At 35.2% G+C, this 20,443-nt stretch overlaps 1 protein-coding gene across 13 annotated transcripts in view; it reads right to left on the bottom strand.

Moving 5' to 3' along the window:
* Nucleotides 1-4,401: 4,401 nt before the first annotated feature.
* Nucleotides 4,402-20,443, bottom strand: part of LOC149774308 (E3 ubiquitin-protein ligase HUWE1-like) — a 292,364-nt gene continuing 276,322 nt past the window's right edge. For all 13 annotated transcript variants that reach the window (XM_089945481.1, XM_089945487.1, XM_089945485.1 and 10 more), the window contains 3 exons: nt 16,335-16,634; nt 13,319-13,509; nt 4,402-9,640 (listed from right to left, as the gene is read on the bottom strand). In XM_089945481.1, the coding sequence (XP_089801607.1) occupies nt 9,538-9,640; nt 13,319-13,509; nt 16,335-16,634 (594 nt within the window). In that variant the 3' untranslated portion in view covers nt 4,402-9,537. The remainder of the gene's footprint in view (nt 9,641-13,318; nt 13,510-16,334; nt 16,635-20,443) is intronic.

Raw genomic sequence — 20,443 nt, 5'->3', positions numbered from 1 at the left:
TGTTCCTCTAATTGGATGACGACTTAATGCAACAGACAAATCAAATATGTTCCAATCAGAAACAAATAGCTGCACTTCATATGGGTACGTGTTCTTAATGGAAGACTTTAATACAAAAACACACGTACACAAAAGATTTTTTAGTAATCGATGATTTCGTTCCCGTCCTTTGCCGTATGATGTCACAGTATGCCTCTTGTAATATCCCATCGCTCTAGAAAAATACTGTCTGGTACACACAAAAAAAAAGCTTGAAAGACAAAATATTTTATAATGTAGGTAATAATTTACTTTAAATATGTAAAACTAACCGTCTAGATCTCTTCAGTGGAATATGCGGAGAGAATAAAGTTTTAGGAGCGCATTCATTCCGCAATTCATTCAGTCATTGACTGTTTCTTAGCATTAGTCGAAGTTGTCAAGTACGTTCACAAATTTAGTGCAGACCAACTTGACTCACTGTTCAGCGGGTCAATCACTTCGTAAGACCACAGTAAAATGTTCTGGTACCATATAAAATCAGAAGGACTCGCATACAAATGTAATGCCATTAATGAATGGAAGGTGGGATGACAATGTAAACCCTTTCTATAGATGCATAGAGTTCTCAAGCAGATAAAACCGAGATAAAGATGCTATCAATAATATCGAAACTATTTCTTTAATACTATCAATAATATCGAAATTATTTCTTTAATCATCAGGTAACAACTTAATAAGCTGAAAAGGTGGCACTGAAATAAAAACAATCTAATAATAATTTTTAAAAAATTTTGGCTTAGGAGATAGTGTCACAACGCGCGTAAAACCCATTTAACAATAAATAGTTATGATAATTCCTTGCAAGAGAACACGCGTGATGTCCAAAATGCAAGTAAATATTATAAGCGAATCATGAAACTCCATGTAAATAAGTAAAACTACAGTATAGGCGTCAAGTTCAGACGAATGCAATTTAAATACCTAGGAGACTGCTTGAAAATTATTTATAGTACTGAATATAAACGCGATAATTCAAGCATTACTCTATGTTTGCTGTATGACTATTTTAAAGATTATAATGAGAACATTGATGAAGACATGTCCAATGATCTCGACAATCTGGACCCGGACCTGGACGAAGATAATAACATATCGAATGCATCGCTTATTGAGCAAATATGATTAAATGTATTAATAAAACTTTAAAACACAAAATGCTCTCGAATGACAGTATACTTTTTTTTTTAAAACTCCTCCACCCACCAAAACCATAAAATTTAATGTCTGTTTTTTTTAAAAATTTAATACAAGAAACAAGTCTTATTCCGGAAGTATGGTTTTAAGGTATCGTAATACCAGTTTATAAACACAGCGGAGATCTCGCCAGGTAACAGGCCGATTCGGCTAATAGCTGGTTCAGCCCATGTGAAATATTAAGTGACATTTACATTTGTTTAAAATATGGTATTTCTAAGTATTCCCCTGATTCGCTGAATAGTTCAGATCTGCATTGAAGGAAACTAAACCCCGATTTTATACGAGATAATTGCTTTGCTATATATAATGAAAGGAAATATTGTACGAATGCTTATCTTGCATTTTCGATTTAATAGTATAATATTTGCAAAGGAGGTCTTCACAAATTTGAAAAATTTATTTTACTGAAATAATAATATTGCTAACACTGACAAATAAATCATGAAAACAAGACTCGTGCAGTAGCATTCTCTTCGGCAGTATATACTGGTCTGATTATGTTAATGCTTCTGTTAGATTAATTTAGAGTTTATCCTTATCCTGTACATTGTACTATTAGTGCTAAATAACACGTATATACTAAAACATTAAAACGGGGTTCTGTAAAATATGTAGGGTTAAGTGTTTTCACTTAGCGTTACTTTGTTTTTACTCTTGTTAAATAAACCCTGATACAATCTAAGTCACCATTTCGTTTTATTTTCATATATTTGCTGAAATTTGGTTTATTCATGTCGGTCGTGCCTTTTTATTATCATAAAAAAACTAAGGTTGCAAATTTTTGTTGTTCACTTATTCCTTTCTTTCTTTCCAAACACCCTCATCCATTGAAAGGTCGGTGGGACGTGTCAAATGCTCGAAGAATCGCAGTTTTAACATACAATCTGTCGCTGCGAAATGGGTTTCTGTGGCGGAAAAAGGATTTTAACAGCTATATCTTGGATGAATTTTTGTGGCCAGCAATATCAGATATACGCCCTCAAAACATGGTGTGAAACAAGTTGGTCTAGTGTGTATCCTACTAAAGTCATTTAACTTGGGAATTACCATCGATCAAATAAGATTCAAATTTAATCTCTTTAACAACATGACCTGTTGAAAAAGATGCACACATATTCAATGACGCGGAATTAGTTACTTTATGCTGGTTGGAAAGTAAAGTTGTTATTTATATCATACAAAATAAACACATTACAGGTTTCTGTTCGTATCGATAATTACTCGTAATGGATACTGCTCATCTCAGTGTCGTCTGCAAAAATCTCTGGCGAATGATGTAAACGCGCCTGTAGATAACAAGTTTGGACGCGATGACAGTGCGTCATGGCTAACAGCATCATCTTGTGCATGTTCGGTTTTCGCTAAATGATTTGCAGTTTAACCTTAAAATTGTAGTGCTGTTCTCAATTCAGACTGTAAAAGCATTTGCTTTGCATACATTTCATCTGGGATATGAATTCATAATTTCATTTATGGTTAAAACATTTCAAATAATTTCATTTTAATACCATGTCATTCAGAATGTGAATGCTCATTTCATTGGTTGATGTAATTTGGCGGTGACGGTTGCTCATAAAATCTTACCATAGGATATGCGCTTCTTTTAACAACCCCTTTAGTTCATTTGATACAAAAGTCTAAATAGCGTTTTAAAGTTTTAATTAAATGTGCTAAGGCAACCAAAAGTTAGGCAAGTCGGAGATTAAGGCAGTCAGTACTTAATTACGATCTCATGGAATCACTCGAATGCAATGTGACGGTTGATTGAAGCTTTTTACACTTGAACACGAGGGCATTTTTAACTGGCATTTATTTCTAATAGTACTGCCACCACTAGGCATTACCGACACCGTAAGTGATTGGTATTTTTGTCGCATATTGTTACCTACAGTATATTTGAGAAAACAGCTGTTTTTCCTCCAAGAAAATCTGACAAAATATGTGATTCTTTTAAATTAAAAATTGGAATTTCATGAGCTTGGTTATACATTTCCAGGCATTAATCGTCATTTCTATGATAAAACGAGCCATTTATCAAGGTTTAATTTACCAAATTTGAATGCGATTTTCATCGCGTTCAATAAATTGTAGTAAATCCTTTTGGTACTTTCAAATGGAAAAAAATGTGATCAATACCAGATCCCGCGTTATTTGCAGGTTTGGGAGTTATCACGGCATGAATTATCTGGAGAAAGGCGCAGTTTAGGCGCAGTAGTGATAACAAACTTGTGACACTAGATGTATGGGTGGCAGACAACAGGCTATTCCATAATCACTTCTGTCTACGGCCAGTAAACTTCACAAGATTCTCTCAAAGGGACTGATGTTCTGATAGTCACAATGAATTTCCAGGAATCTAAAATAAAAACGTTTCTTCTTTTTAACTACAGAGTGCTGAAACCATCTGATATTCTCGAGTAATAAAAAGTTCACAACGACTGCTTTGGTGGCTACAATGAATGAAAACCATGCTTACTTAGGACAAACTAGACATCATAAGAGGCCTTTTGGTGAAAATCCTATGCCAATACAACCATCCATCCTTGAAGTAGAATTAGGGTCCATCCATTCATTACGTACGCAAAAATCTGGCAAACTTGACCCCTCCCCCCTCCCTGTACACACGCGTGGTTGTTTCACCCGCCCCCCACATACAACAGCCTATATTTAATCCACGCAGAAATGATCAAGGATTAATAATATTAACATGTTAAACAAAACAGATAGTCCACCGTTGTTGAATGTCTGGCTGCATCAAAGAAATAAGCTGTGTAACTTTAAAAAGTTTGTCTAGTATCCGCTAAAATTCAAACGCCGACTGAACCCAGTCGAACAGGTTACGTATTAGACACATTATTATCGAGCCCCCCCCCCCCCCCCGTTTCCTTTGCGTACGTACATTATCAGTAGACCAGCCCCCCATATGCAAGCGTATGCATTTGGGTTAACCCCCTCCCCCTCCATGCGTACGTACTAAATGGACGCCCCCTTACAAGAATTTCAACATGTGCCTCTTAAGGTAATGGTCACAATACTTACCCAAATTCATGAGAATCAATCCAAAATTGATGGGCAAGATGGATTCGTGAGATCTATAGAGAATGTGGTATACAAAGCACTGTACAGACTCTAATAAGGAATACACTACGGAATGGCTGACAATTCTGTATGTGGGAAGTAAGCTTTATTTCAGTCAGTTACAAATTCTTTACATTTTCCAGACATTTATGGTCACAATCAACATTATTCAACTATGACTAAATATATACATTGACAATTAACATTTCAGAAATTGTTTTCACTTTAGTATGCTTGAGTGTAAAGCTCACAATTCTGCAGGAAACATTTTGGTATATGTGCAGCATGAAACAGAATTAATCAAATTTAACGTAATATGACCGTCATGTTAAGAGATCACCATACTTGGCGAAAACCGTATACTGCAAATATAGCATCTCAAATCCAACCGTCTTTTAATTTATTGCTTCTCTAACCTATATTTTGAAACTTCAGTATATAATTCAACCTCCAATCCATATTCCTCAATCAACACAGTTCAAATACAAATTAACCAACAAACACAACACTGACAACTATGGAACAAAATTATGTTAAATAATAATTTACAAAAAAGTGAACTTTACAAAAATTATCTTCACATGTACATATTGCCCTCCAAGAAGTTTATCATGAAGAATTCATTTACTAGCATCAATAGTTTTAAGCAAAGGTCACAAATCAATGTCATGACTAAACATGCTAAAGCATTTATACATCTTGTATGCATTGTATGTTTTGTGCTTGAAAGAAAATGAGGCAAAATATGACTGAACTGTAGCAAACAGCTAAAATTAACTACTGGAAATATCAATTATCCAGCCCAACTGATTGGGAGACAATAATTCTGTCCCGTTAAATCCGTCATGTGGATATGAATGTTTATCAAAATATATATTTTTTTTAAAAATTGTTTTTTTTGAGTGTGTGTGTGTGTGTGGGGGCCATATCGATCCTGATAATCCACAATTTATAGATTCAGTCCAGAGTTTCCTAAAATTATCTCAAGAAGCAAGTGTATTCTATTCATATTTTACAGCAACATTTCTTTCTGCATCCTATTTAGTTGATAATTTTAGCATTATGCATGTACAACAAAGTATTCAAGCAAGTATGGCTTCATTAACCTGGCTAGTCTTAACAACAAAGTTCAGCTTTAAACCTTAAATACTTTTACAGAATTGGTGAGAATAACTGATTCAAAAGTATTTCCGTCTTAAAACTTGTAATGTTTTTTTTTTTTTAAATACTAAATAACACTATATCAAAGGACACTATTTTGATGTCCATTTACCTTGGGATCATTGAAAACCTGGCTTAAATGACATCTTGTGCTATTAATACAAACTGTGTCAAACCTGAAAATTCTGTGCACACTTACCATGGTACAACATATCCAAAGATTTCTTCAAAAACTTCCATTCCGTTGACTAAGTCTGTTGATCAACAGTGTCGTGGTCTTCCCTTGTAATACTGATTACACTGACAATCTCTATATACATGAAGGAGATTCAAACTACTATCAAAATTTTTAAATGGCATAAAAACTGTATGACAGTACACGGTGTGCAATACAATATACATCGCTCCCTCAATATAGGGTACTTAATTGTAAGGCAGGTATAATCATGGATCCCATCACACAATGTAACAGTAATATAAGGTTTTCTTTATCTCAGTATAAGGCAGTCTTACCTACAAGGTGGTCCACGTTTACATAAAGAGCATTATCAAGTACTGTAATTAGTAATACACCTTATACAACTATAAACTATACATCCCTTATTTAAACAAAGGATCAAATGACTTTTAGTAAATAGTATTATACATAAAAACTTTTGGTATTCCATCAGCAATATTATTCTTATGAATAAAGACTAGAAATGAAGAGCAGGTATGAACGGTGTCGAACAAAGAAAAGGCATACAAACTTACTGAAATATGAACATTGAAAAGGAAACACTAGTAAAACTGCAATGGTTTGTCATCACAAACTGACATACTTCCTTACCTCAAAACAAGTTATTTACAAAGTTTGGTAATGCTAGATGGCGTAAAACTCAAGTCATTGTGCAGAAAAGATCAAGGAAAGAGATGGAAGGATGTCATGACATGATATTTTCTGCCTTGTGGTACTTATTCTGTATTTCTCCATGACAATACAATAAGGCCATTTTGTCAACAGGTACATGCGTATTTGTCTCTTTTGCCTCTCTACATATTACTTTTTTGGTTAAATACTCTCAACATTCAGAGAGATTTGTTAAAATGTAGATTTTGTTAATAAAATGCACTAATGAGAAGGCAAATTAACTATAAAACTGTTTCTTATTTTAATAAACCTCTCATTACAAATAGCTTTCCTAAATGAGCACCTTCATTTGAACCCATTAGACTTGCCTTGCATTTTGATGGCATATCTCATTTAAACAAGCACTTGTTCATAACAAACAATCTGTAACAGCCTGAATTTGTTTTGTGTAACAAAATCCTACTCTACACTATCATTTATTTCACACCATACATATCAAATTGGAGTTTGGAAGGTTCAGCCATATCCCCCTTTTTCAGTTCAAACAGCTCACTTTTTATTTAAAAAAAAAAAGAAAACTGAGAAAGCTGATCAACCTCGAACCACCTTACATTTCTCATAATAAAAATGATATAAGAAAAAAAATCCAAGTATACTAAAAATGCTTACAAGTGGGAAGGGATGTGTATGCACACACTGCAAGCATGAACTCCAAGACACTGTAAATCAAATGAATTCTAAAAACAGATCATTCAAGATGACGTGTCCAAATTTCCTCCTTAAGCGCTGAAGTTCTGTTTAACTCAATAGAAAAATGTCTGGATATTTGAAAACATTTGTTTTGCTTAAATGTAGCAGCTGTCTCCTGTATATTCTACTTTACATTGCAATGTTCAACACTCTATTATATAGTTTTCTTTCATAAAATGATCATTTCACATAATCTGGTTACAGACTTTCATGGACATGGAGATATATACACAACTACCATAGGCACTGAATTTTTCACATACAAATTGAGTGTAGTGGGGGTGGGTGGGTCATCCTCTGTATCCTGATCTGGGGTTTACTGTGAATATATTCATTTTTCTTTACATTAATTTACGATCTGGGCAAAATGTTTATTTTCACTGTTACTCAAATAACTTAACTGCATAAAGGTTACAGTTTTCCCCCAGATGAATCAGTATATGTCACAGTAGGACCCTGGACCCCAAGCCTGGGTGTACAAGACAAGATGACTTTTCCATGACATGGATTCTGAGTTCATTGTGTAGATACAGAATCAAATATGTTATGCAACTGTTTTATTTTACTGTTAAACGTAACTGTTGCAAATAGAGCTAAAAACTGCATCAACATGCATGCAGGTTATATCATATGAAATTAAATATACAACTGTTTTGCATACAATAAGGCTGACAATTATAAATGTAGAATATGTTACCAACATAGTACATGCTAATTATATATAACGAAAAACAAATTTCTCTTTCAAAAACATGAAAAATGAAAGTATAGTTAGAATAACACAACACGCAAGTTTGTGCTCATCTAATACACAAGCTTGTGCCATTATGAAAGTGTTCAAGCATGTATTTCCCGAGCAAGGGAAATGCCTGCAAAATTACCAATTAGCCCGTGATACCAGATGAAGTGTGTGGCTGAAATGCGTGACGTTTGCAGTGAAAGACCCTATTTCTGGTAAATGATTTACGTGTCAATGGTATTGTATACATTTAGCAGAGTGGTAAGTTAGACCCAAGTGTCTTTCAACAGAGGTGTGTCTAAACTGTTCTTTACTTGAGACTTGAAATCATTTTTCATCTACATGCTGTGGAGTGCATCAGATATGTTCCAAGCAGTACAAATGTTAACGAAACATATTGAAAATTTGTAGTATGTTGGATTTAATGTTTGTTGGGGAAGTTCTGTTTCCTTCTAGAATAGAACAGGTGTAGATGTTCTGGACAACTGTCTTACTGCACAAAGAGTCTGCATTTTTTTAACATTTGTGATGATGGTGGTAGAGGAATAAGAAAGGGAGATGTCACTCAGTCTAATTGCTATACCCATCTGGCATGTGGGACAAGTCAATACTGAAAGAAACTCTGCCTCCAGTGTAGTAAAACTAAAGGGATTTAGCTGAAGTACAGAAAAGCTAAAGGGATTTAAATGACTAGTACAAAAACAAAAGACATTATACTTGAAAAGCGGGAAAATTTAATAAGATTTAGTTGAAGATAGGAAAATTAAGGGCATTTGGCAAAAGAGTAAGGATAACTAGGGAATCTGGTTGGAAGTGTAGGAAAACTGGGAATTGGGCTGGAAGAGAAGGGTTAACTTAGGAATTTGCTTCTAAAGAGTTGGAAAATGAAACGGATTAAGCTGGAAGAGTAGGAAAATTATGGGAATTTGGCTTATAAACACAGCTCCTTAGTATTCCCCAAGACACGATTGAATATGATGGGTGGGAACTGAATTCTTGATCTTACAAAATATGAAATAAAAAAAATTAACCTTAAACCTTAAAAATCCCATGTCTGCTAACTTAATGTCTATAAAATGTTGTTCTATTTTTTGTTTATGTGTTCTCTTGACCTCGTAATTCTCTATGATTGCCACTCCTGGACATTCTTCTTTACATTGCTTTCAGTGGATAATGTCACAATTTCCAAATAATACTGACAAAAGGAGGGAATTTTATAGCCTGATCAAAAATACACGATATGAATAGAGCTGCCACCTCTTGTCAAACTCCTTGCTTGACCGATGTGGAGTCCATTAGTCTGCTTTCAGTATGATGATGAAGTCACGATGAGATAATGTGCATGGATACTAATGAATTTTTTTTTTAATGGTAGTTCTTGAACAATAATGAAATCAGAGGCTGATGTTACATATATTTAAGTTTAACCCACATTACAAAAGCAACATCACATATGTAGTGTATCTAAAAATGATCTAAACAAAAGAAACAAGAGGATCATTCAAACCTTTCCAATTCCTTTTTCACTCTGAAATTTCAGTTTGCAAAAGTCACAAGGTATCTCCATCTGTTGATCTATAACCTTTATGCCTTATTATGTGCAAAGACTATCGATACTTTACTTAGGATTGAAAACCTTTCCATAATTTTAGGCATTTATCCCAACTGGTATTCTCAAGTTCACTTGACAATTCCTCAGCTCTAATGCTGTGCTGACTGATCAGGCCAAACCAAAACCCTCAGAACATTCATTGACTGCAAGGAGAAGCATGTGTCGCAACTTGTCATATGTCTCATAAGCAGGTAAATCCAGCTGGTTGAAGCTGTAAAATACAAATGTCAGAAATAAAATTACTAATAAAGTAAATTGTCAACTTATAAACAAGAGCACTGTGACTGGCACATTATACACCTGCCCAGTGTTTAATAGTCCTCTATGTAGTCAATAAATATCCTAAACTTAATGTGCAGAAACAACACATTTCTATTAGTCTTGACATGATCATGAGCTTTGTGCTGATGCGCCGTAAAAATATAATCAATCAATCAATCATGAGCTTTGACCATTAGGTCAGAGATTATATGGAGTCCGTTATTACTCTACGTGAAGCCATTCACAAAGTTACACCAAGGAACTTACCCAAGACAAAAATGTGCAAAATCCATCGTCTTTGAGGTATAATGACCTTGACCTTTCAGTAAAAAAACAAAACAACAGGCCTCTGACATTTTAAGAGCCAGACCTCCACAAAACTTTTCTTCTTTCATTCACAGTGACCATAACCTTCTGACCCTAAAATTAAAGGTTTCACTCTTGACTATCATCATCCAGTAGGTGCATATTAAAGAAACAGGTTTTTTCCACTTTGTTACCTTGAGAGTATTAAGCCCAATTTATTAACAAAATATTGGCAAGATCTATACTAAAGCCAATGTTTTTTTTTTGTTTTTTTTTAAGTCGGATTTGACTTGTACCTGCCATATTCCTTCACAGTGTTGGGAGGGTATTAAAACTAAATAAGTGCTTCTTGAGGTCCCAAGTGTAGTAGACCAAAAAATTGCAATATCACCCAATTGAGACTAAGCAAACTTTTAATTAAGCCGATAGAAAATGATTTGAAATTTAAATTAGAAAGTAATGGGTCTGTCTTGTTCAAGCCATTTAATAAACTTGGAAAAAAAATTTGATTGCAGACTTAGTGTTGTTAAATACCATCACAATAAACATATGTGCAAACAAGCATATAATCACAATCATGCTAACATTGAATTAAAACATACACAAAGTTGCTTTCTCTCTCTAAAACCAATTGGATGGCAAAAGTATAGGCTTAATTACATGCAGCCTTTGTATTCATAATAGTTTAATAGTGGGTTTAAAGGTAATGCCAAGTGTCACGAGTGTTCAACACTACACTCAGTCTAGATTGGAAGGTCCTGGTGTTCAAACTTCTCTGAGCAAACCTTCATGAGAATTGACGGCAGCCATAACATTATCATTGTCAAAACTGTATCTGAGGCAGTCTGATCTGAGATATGCTTGTCTTTATAGCAAAATGAATATAATCACATCTGGGACTGACCATTTCATTGGGGAAGGGGCACTATTTTTAAGTTTGGGGGGAGCTTTACAGGTAAAACATTGCTAATAAATGCCACTGTCAAGTAAGGGTGTTAACGCCTTATCAAGAAAAACCAAGCAATCTAATGACTATAATCATCCTGAAAAGCATAGCTCAATTTTAAAAATATAATGAATAATAATAACGACAACAGATCTGTATGTTCAATTCAGCATGTTGAACGTTACATTCAGGCGGTGCCTCCTAATTTGACAGACATCGTTGTCTGAAGTGTGTAATGAATTTAATGACCCCACCCATGTACTTCACAAAGAACAGCTATTAACCAGCAGTTGTGAAATTCATTTTCGCCAGGCTTTGCCAACATTTGATTGTTTCCTGAATCGCCTTCACCCATAACAGTCTTCACAATACTTAAGATGTCACACTAGCTATTTTAAGTCCATTAAGTTATATGTGAAATGGTGTGTGTGATTTGAATTTTTAACATAGCTTTAAAAAAAATAAAGTCATACTGCTACGATGTTTGCAGTGTGGCAGTTTATAGTTATGTCTAGCACTGAAGCATCATGCCACAAACATGTAGCATGATGTCTCACCCAGTCACGTTATCCTGGCCAACCAGTCCTAACCTTTACCTCTTAATGCTGAGCATCAAGCAAGGCAGTGTTCATAAAAAGAAGGGGAAAAAAATGGTGGCTTAACCTGACCTCTCTGCCTTTTAATTACCACTATGTTAACTGCCAAAGGATAGTTTTACAGCAACTTCAATCAGGACTGCTACAGGCATATAGTTTGGTGTTTTTTTTTCCTTCGTTTGTTGGACAATTACTAAAAATTGTGGTTTTTGTTTTACATTGTATTTTTTGAAATATGACTAAGGTAATTGTGCAGAAACCATTTTTATTCTTTCAGTCAAAGTGACTGCTAAATTTAAAGACCTCTTATTTAGACAAAGTGCACCCTATCCACAAAGTTTGGAAACTGTAGAAGCAGGAGAACTCCAATTAATGTGCAGAAACAACTTTTCTTCTTTCATTCAATGACCTTGACCTTTTGTCCCTGCACTCAATAGTATTTTACCGTTGCTAATATGAAAGCCATTCACAAAGTTCACAGCAATCCACTAACATGAATACCATGAATGGCCCAGCTAGGATATACCAGTCCTCTATCTAGACAATTACAATTTCTGCACAGAAACCATTTTTCTTCTTTGTTCATCATGACCATAACATTTTGACCACAAAACCAATAGGTTTCTTTTAACTCCAAGCTAATCATAAAGTTTGGTTGTAGTATGTGATGTAGAAGTAATGTTTGTTTCTTTTAGTCAGAGTGGACTTGATATTTAACTTTGCAACTGCAAAATTAAAGTTCTTCCCCACCATAAGTGCAAGCCTCCACAAAGTTTGGAAAATGAGGACGACATAAAAATTTAAGCTAGTGTGCAGAAACCATTTTTCCTTCCTTCAGAGCCACACAGACATTTGACCTTTTTGAAGTATGAAATCAACTAACAACTCAAGTTATGGTTCAGACACCAAATCGGTAACAGATAGATGGACATAAAATTCTCTGTCTCATGATGAACTTAGAGATCATAGAAGCAAACTGATCTGTCAGTATCTGGATCTTTAGATATATTAAATCACAAGTTTTAGTGTGATGGTGATGGATAAAAAAGTGCAAGACAAACTGAAGGGCTAATTGCTTGAACAAGACTGTGCCATAAGCTGCAAGATAAAAGGGACGATAACTGAAATAAATTTGGAGCAAAGTGACTTGTTTATAAGCACATCTTCAGGTATCACCATAATATTGACAAAAGTTTTAGGGTAATCCATGTGCATCTTCAGGTGATGAACATCTTATTTATAAAGTCTGATGCCAATCCATAAAAAACTGCAGGACTATCTGTGCTAACCAAATGGTGTCATGGGTGCATTAAGTTAGAAGACCAAATGGGCAATACTTTCAAATAAATTGCAAACTGATTTGCTCATTTGCATGTCTTCAGGTGTTGACCATATTATTTATCAAGCTTCATGCCAGTCCATAATAAATGCAGGACTAGCTGTGCTAACAAGGTTGTGTTGTTGTTGTGGGGTTTAACGCCATTTGTCAGCACATGATAGGCTATACATGGCGGCCAGTATTAATGGTGGAGGAAGAACCCGGGAAAACCCCAGAAAGAACCACTGGCCCACGAGAAGCTACTGGCAAGCTTTCTCATGTACCAACATTGGCTGAATCCAAGACTCGAACCCATGCAGACAGGTGAGATGGCAGCGATCCGTAACGGAGAGTGCTTTAGACCACTTAGCCACTTGGGGCCCCCCTCCCCCTACAAGGCTGTGTCATACACTGCATCAAGCTTCAAGATAAAGTGGACACTTCTGAATGTTGTGTACTTACCATGTGTGGGCTGCAGGAAGTCTGTCAGTGGAACGATCATCTCTATGAATCTGGAACTTCTGGACACCATTCATTCCCTCTAAGTGAGAAAAGCCCTGAAGGGGGACTTTGGATGTCCCAGTGACGAACTGCAGGAAACGGGCCCTGTCTGCTTGGTCAAATGAACGCAGAGCTCTCCAGAACCATTGAACCTGCAACACAGAAAAAGAAACCCCCTTTCTGATGAACCTGCTTTTAATTCAGCTGATAAAGATGCATATAAAAATGGATATAAACTAGATTCGTGTTTATTAACAATGCATGCTCCTAATGTCCCAATGCAAATAAACATGTCTAAACAGTTAAATTTTTTTATGAAATATGAATATTTTTTATGATGGCATAACAATTTGAAAAGGCCTTCTGTATATCCATACAAGCATGCCTACAAAAAAATGTCTCCATTAAGTGGTTTTTGCTAACAAGGTTTCTGGAAAAAGTGTGAAAAGTTAAAAATATTCAACAAAACTGAAAATTTGTATAATCGTCTGAAAATCTAATCAGGTCATTTACATATGTATACAAACAAGCCAATGAAATTTCATTTCTAGTAGTCTTTGCTTAATCATGCTAACAGGATCCAACCCCAATGAGATGACTGTAAATAGTATTATTATACTACTTGTTAAATCAGATAATAAATGAAGCAATATCCTGGAAAACAATGCCAATCTATACAAAATAAAACAAGATGTTTCACTGGTCAATTACTTCAGCTGATATTTTTCAAGTTATGTCAATACATGTAATAGACTGATGGGTGTTACGAGTGGGATGTTTTTCATTTTCCCTTTCAGTAGAGTTTTGTGATCTAACGTATTTTTAATTTTTCTTCCAGTCTATATTACCCCGATTTTTGACCCCATAATGAACAGGTGTCTTTCTTGTCTCAACTCAAGTCATTCAGAAAGTCAGGTCAAAGTAGGTTATAAAGAGTGATATTATTTTGAAACCATTCTACTTGTAGGCGTCGCATTGGCCTTGACGTTTTACCCATAAAATCAAATGAGTGTCCATTTTAATATAAAGGCAAGTGATTTAACATGTTTGGTCAAGGTAAGTTGTATACAATGTTATTGATCAGAAACTGTTTACCTTCCTTTAAGTCTGTGACCTTTGACCTTTAAAGCAAAAAAAATAATAATAATTTCTTCCTGGTCCAAACTGCAAGCTACTTGCAAGAATTGTCATGGCAGATAACTGAACCCTTCAGCTTCTGTATATAAACAAAAAAAATAATGTCTTGAAGGGACTGACACTATTGGCTAAAAAGAATTTCTAGGAATTCAAGATAAGACCATTTCTTCCTTTTAACTGCTGAGCACTGACACTAATTCCGTTATTCTTTAGCAATAACAAGATTTTCAAATTAGCTGCTGTGGTTTACATACTGGATGTCAGATTGGCACCATCGTTGTAGTAAATATAAAACAAAAATATGTGTGGCTTTTAAAGGCACTTTGAACATAATTTTGGCTTTATCATGCTGAAGAAATGGGAGCTATGTGCTTGCCAAGGACACACTGAGGTAGCCAATTCAGGTGGACCTTCTGAACCGACCAGATTTCATGATTTCATAAGAAGTCTTCTGATAGAAACCCCAATGTTGATACAATTTTCTGTTTTGAAGCAATAAGAAGATTTTCTGGCTGCCATAAGGACCATATTGGATATCAGATGGATACTATTATTTGTTTTACTCACCAGCTAGATATTATAAGAAGTACTCTATTGAAAGCACACATTTTACTTCAAATCTGACAATTATCCAACCCTTTAGAAAGGTTCATCTGTGAGTTAGATCTAAGGTCAAAAAGTCTACAATTTGGACACAAACTCCAGTTCCAAAACTGGCACTTTTGAGGTTAAAAAAAAAAGGGGATATTTGTCTGTCTTATTTTTTAATGCCACTAAAACAGTGTAAATTATTTGGCATCTACATCTTTCTCCTTGTATGTAATACCACTCACTTTTATGTCTATAAATGATGTTGATGTTACAGGTCAGAAATAGGGTACAACCGTATGATGCGTAAATGTGGCATGCAGGATTAATAAGTTTGAAGTGAACTATCTTTCTCTTCCCTATGCCAACTCTTATATCTGATTCGGCATGTATCAATAAACAGATATGCTATTTAATTCTGATATTATGAAAAATATTTTATGATGGGTGACAACTTTTGAGCATAGAACTGATGATTTTAAATGAGCAAACTGACATACAAAACAAAATACATTATCAAAACTATCTCAAAACATGGATATTTTTTTTAAACAGGCAATTTTGTTTATCTTGCACTGCATGCAGACAAAACAGATTGAAGACACCCCGATTTGAAACAATAATAATGATAAAACAAAAGTAGAGACCGTTTCTGGAAGATTGATAGAAATCAACTGCTCTAATTATAGTCCTGTTTCAAAAACTGTGTTGCATAAAGCTGGAACGAGACACTTCAACAACTTTTAGTGTTGATAAATTGCACCAATATATCATTTGGTGAATTGCCAAGCTTCTTCTCCAATTATGTACCTACTTGTCACAAATGTATGATTTCTGTCTTCTAGATTTGTTCATCGAGGAATCTTGCCAATGAAATAACCACCATTTGTCAGAAAGGCCAGACACACTGAACTGCACATGCAGCATGTTCAAACTGATATGAATGTATTAATAAACTGCACACTGGCACATAAATAATGTTGATATGATTGTATTAATAAACTGCATACTGGCACATGAATAATGTATACTGCTAGACCTGAACATTTCATATTAACCCACCCATCCCAGAAAATGGAAGACAAGAGTTTCTTAATATTTCTGATACTGGAAGAAATGTCTTCCACCTCTGTATGTTCACATGTACTAGAACATCAATTTTAAAGCAATAGTTGTGTATGGACAGCAATCAACATCTCTTCCCACCTTCCACCCCAATTCCAAGGTACATTAAGAGGCAGACCATCAATACCTGTAACGAGTTGGGCTGATATTTGTGGTATTCACTGTTGGCCTTCAAATCGTCAATATCTATTGTTGGCAAGCCTGAGATCAGCAACTCCAACTCCTGCTCGTTGAAGATTGAAGTCAGCCGTTTTGGAATTATATCATAGAATCCCTCCAGGAAAGCATTTAGCTGTTTCCTTATTGCTCCTGTCATTTTCATTTGGCACACTAGCTTGACATATTCTTTCTTGTTTTCCTCTGTCACTGGAATATTTCGGCCATTTGGTTTCAAGTCTCTTACTTCTGTTACACCAAATTCTTGAATCTGGCAAGAGAACATTTTAAAATTGAGCAAGTATGTTGATTTCAAGCAAAAACATAGGAGTATGAAAAAAAAAAGTAAAAAGTAATATGATGCATGCATCTGCTTCCCTAATGTTGTTCTAAAAAGGCCTTGAATGATATGCATTCAATGGAAACATCTTACCTTGTGGTATTGTCTTGCAGTATTTTCTTCTACTTGATGGTCCAGCCATATCTCACATTCACATCTTTATTTCCAATAATTCTAACTAAATTTAAAGAAAATTTTATAAGTTTTCATTTTTCTTGCAACAAAACAGTTTTGTGCCAACCCCTGGATGAGTAAAAAGTGTAATCCAAGTGGACAAAAAGATTAATGCGAGCAGAAAAAACAGTAATCCACATATAACAAACAAATTCAATGAGTATCTGTACAAAATGAATTATTTACCCCTCTGGTCTGATAATATTAATTACTGCTTCAAATTTTCATTTAACGCACTCTGAGCTTTAAAAAACAACAGTCTATTACACTGCATTTCAAAACACAATCTCTTACAGTCAGCTTTAGAATGGTAAAGAACCAATATTCCTTTCATAACCTGACAAAGAAGAGGAAATATGTCTATTTCTTCCAGTTATTGGGTCTTTTAGCTGGGATGTAAGGTGCCACTGCATATCAACTCTGTCCGCATGAAGAACACTGTCAGGTAGAATGCCAACCCGATACTTCAGGAGTTCTCCTAATATATCAGCAGCCTTTCCTGCAGAAGGGTGCATCATATAACAGGGACAACCTGATATGTACACTGATGGAGACATTTTTCAAAATGAAGAATGCAACTCTGTTATATCTTTGATGCAGTATCAGCTGAAAACCCCATACAGTTCTGCCGACTTATGTTTATTCAAAGCATTATTAAGCAATTAAAACATGTTTTCTCCAGTGGACTCTACTGTTAATTTGGTAATGAAAGAAGAGCACTCTGACTTTGCCCTTTTCGTTGTCAAAATCTCTTACACAGAATGGCTACAACTTTTTTACACCATAATCACTGATCCTGTCTGTTGCAATATTAAACGGCCCCATTTTCATGGCTTCTGCAATTTTAAGTGAATTATCTTCTGCTAAATGCCTAACAATATTAATTTTGTTTTTGCACATGCACATTTCTGCAATTCTGGAATCAGGAAACATCCGTTTGAACAAAGGACCAATGTAGTCTTCTACTGCTAGGGGTAGTCCATGTTCTATTTTAGTTCTGTCCACAATTAAGTTCTGCTATAAAAAAGAAGTTACCTAAGTATTGGAGTTAGTAAAAGAAGCTAATTCAAGGTTTCTTTGTTTTACCACCATGACCAATAGTTAAATCATTTTCACACAGCCTGCAATGGGTGTGAAGCTGCTCTAGAATGGAACGCTGTATTGTGTAATTCCTGTACAGTAGTCCCCCTCTTGAACAGCACCCCTGACCAGCGGCCAACCGCGCCTTACGGCCAGAATCCGTTGGCACCGACGAGTTTGTGTTCAAAAGTACCCCTCGCAAAAGGCCACCCAGCTAACGTGACCAGCATATTAGTGCAATGATATAAAATTTACCCCTCACAAGCAGCCGCATTTTATTTGAATATGGATCCAGAACCAGTATTTTATTCATAACGTGTGTTAAGTAATCCGATTTCTGTTTCCCCGATGTCAGGTTTTCGTTACTGAAAGAAGTGTTGAGTAAAGTACATTTACCACTAAGGTTAATATTATATCATTTACGCCTCACGAGTAGCCAAATTTATTCCATAAATGCCGAGAAAGACTCAAATTTTAATCCATACAAAAGGGTACGTACATGTAATCGAATTAGCCTTACTGCTGTGTTATCATAAGATGTCCAGTTTAGTCACTGATAATTTTTAAGATTACAATTATTGAACAGTAGTAACTGCTGAGAAGTGGCAGTATCGATGGACAATACCCAAGTCAGCAGGAAAATGGTTTGATAGCCTTTATGGCCTCCCTTAGTAAGATGTTGAACTCGTTCACTTTGATAATTAGTGGCTATTACTACTGATAATAATTGTCAAAATTACAAATCCTAATGGCCGCGAGGTCAAATTTGCTTTATGTTAATGGTACATATCGAAGCTGTTTTGGCTTCTCTCACTTAGTGTAAAGAAACGTATAAAAACAATAGGATACCAGACTGCGACTAACGAATCACGTGACAAGATCTCTTCCTTTAAAAACACACAGCAATTTGTTTAGATGTATACAAAATTGTTTTATCAGTATTGTAGTTGGCAACATGAATAACTTACTGCAAAAAGATCAACATGTCATCAAGGAAAAGAAAAATTATCAGTTTAGAAGAGAAAGTGAAAGTAATTCAACTGACGGGGTGGGTGGGGGTGGGTGTCATCCTTGCAGAATACTAATGTCGGGAAGACTCAGATAAACAATATCGTGAACGATAATGAAACAATTCTGCAGAAGTGGGAAGATGAAATGGACGGAGAAAGGAAGATTGTTTGAGCCAGAAGACGTTTGTATCCTGATTTGAATGACAAGAAAAAGCAACAATTTTGTCAGTTGAATTGGGATATGATGACTTTACCGCAAGTAACGGATGGTTGCACAGATTTCAAGTGCGATAAAATATTAAGTGTTCTGTCCTTAGTGGAGAATCAGCTGATGTTAATAATGAAGTTGTCGAAGATTGGAACCAAAGACTAAATGATATATGCAGGGGATATGACAGCAAGGATATTTTTAATGTGATGAGACTGGTTTGTTTTTTAGACTGTTACCAACAAAGTGACAGATGATGTATACTGTAACATAATTATAAAGACAGTTTTAAAACTATATCAATGGTTATTCATAGCATTCTTTTGAAAATGATGACACAGTTTGTTTTACATTTATTTCACATCATGCATGTGATTTTTTAATGAAAATATTAAATATTTAAAATTAAATGTACTTGTGACTTTCTTCATATGTATTTACTATTTGCATTTGTCATCCCCCTCTAGAAAGGCCACCCGCATTATAAGGCCACTTCCCTGCTGCATTACGGGTGGCCTTATAAGAGGGGGACTACTGTATTCATCTTTGAAATTATTTGAAAAACATTTTTGCTCTAACACACAGATTGACTAGAATAAATCTAATGACTTTTAGCGCCAAATACCTATAGACTGGTTTTGTACCAGACATGAATTAGAACAAAGAATCTGCAAGCAAAGATTAAAAATTAGAAAACCAGTCTGTTCTTTTGTAAGCCATACAGCTGCTATAAATAGAAACTGAGGTCAGAAGTCAGAAAGTAGAAACCAGCATGTTTCTTGGAAATAGGGCACTGCTATAAATAGAACATAGTACTCCTAGGAAAGTGCATGCAAATCTATGGACAAGCGTACTCTTATGTTGTAGTTATGTAGAAGCCGTCTTTTCTAGAATATGGTCTGAAAGATTAATGGGATGCCAATAAAAATGAGAAAACAAATTATTAATTTTTTTAGGAGGGTGATATACCAAAAACGCGTAATCCAAATACATTTGCGTGCAAGGCATAATTAAGTGGAAATAAAAAGCATAATGATTATGCCAAAAGCGTAATGGCTGGCATGTATGATACTGGTTTGTAAATTTGGCAAGTCAAATATATAGCGATATTTGTTATCAACTGTAAACCAGGGTAATGTGTGTGTGTGTGATTAGGATTTTTAACGTAGCTTTAAAAAAATTTCTGTCATATTGCTACGATGTCTGCAGTGTGGCAGTTTATAGTGATGTCTAGCACTGGGGCATCATGCCGCAGACATGTAGCATGA

Source organism: Sinohyriopsis cumingii, unplaced genomic scaffold (genome assembly GCF_028554795.1).
Source record: "Sinohyriopsis cumingii isolate HCF-2022 unplaced genomic scaffold, ASM2855479v2 utg000349l, whole genome shotgun sequence".
Taxonomy (NCBI): domain Eukaryota; kingdom Metazoa; phylum Mollusca; class Bivalvia; order Unionida; family Unionidae; genus Sinohyriopsis; species Sinohyriopsis cumingii.
This window is presented reverse-complemented; position numbering and strand designations above follow the sequence as displayed.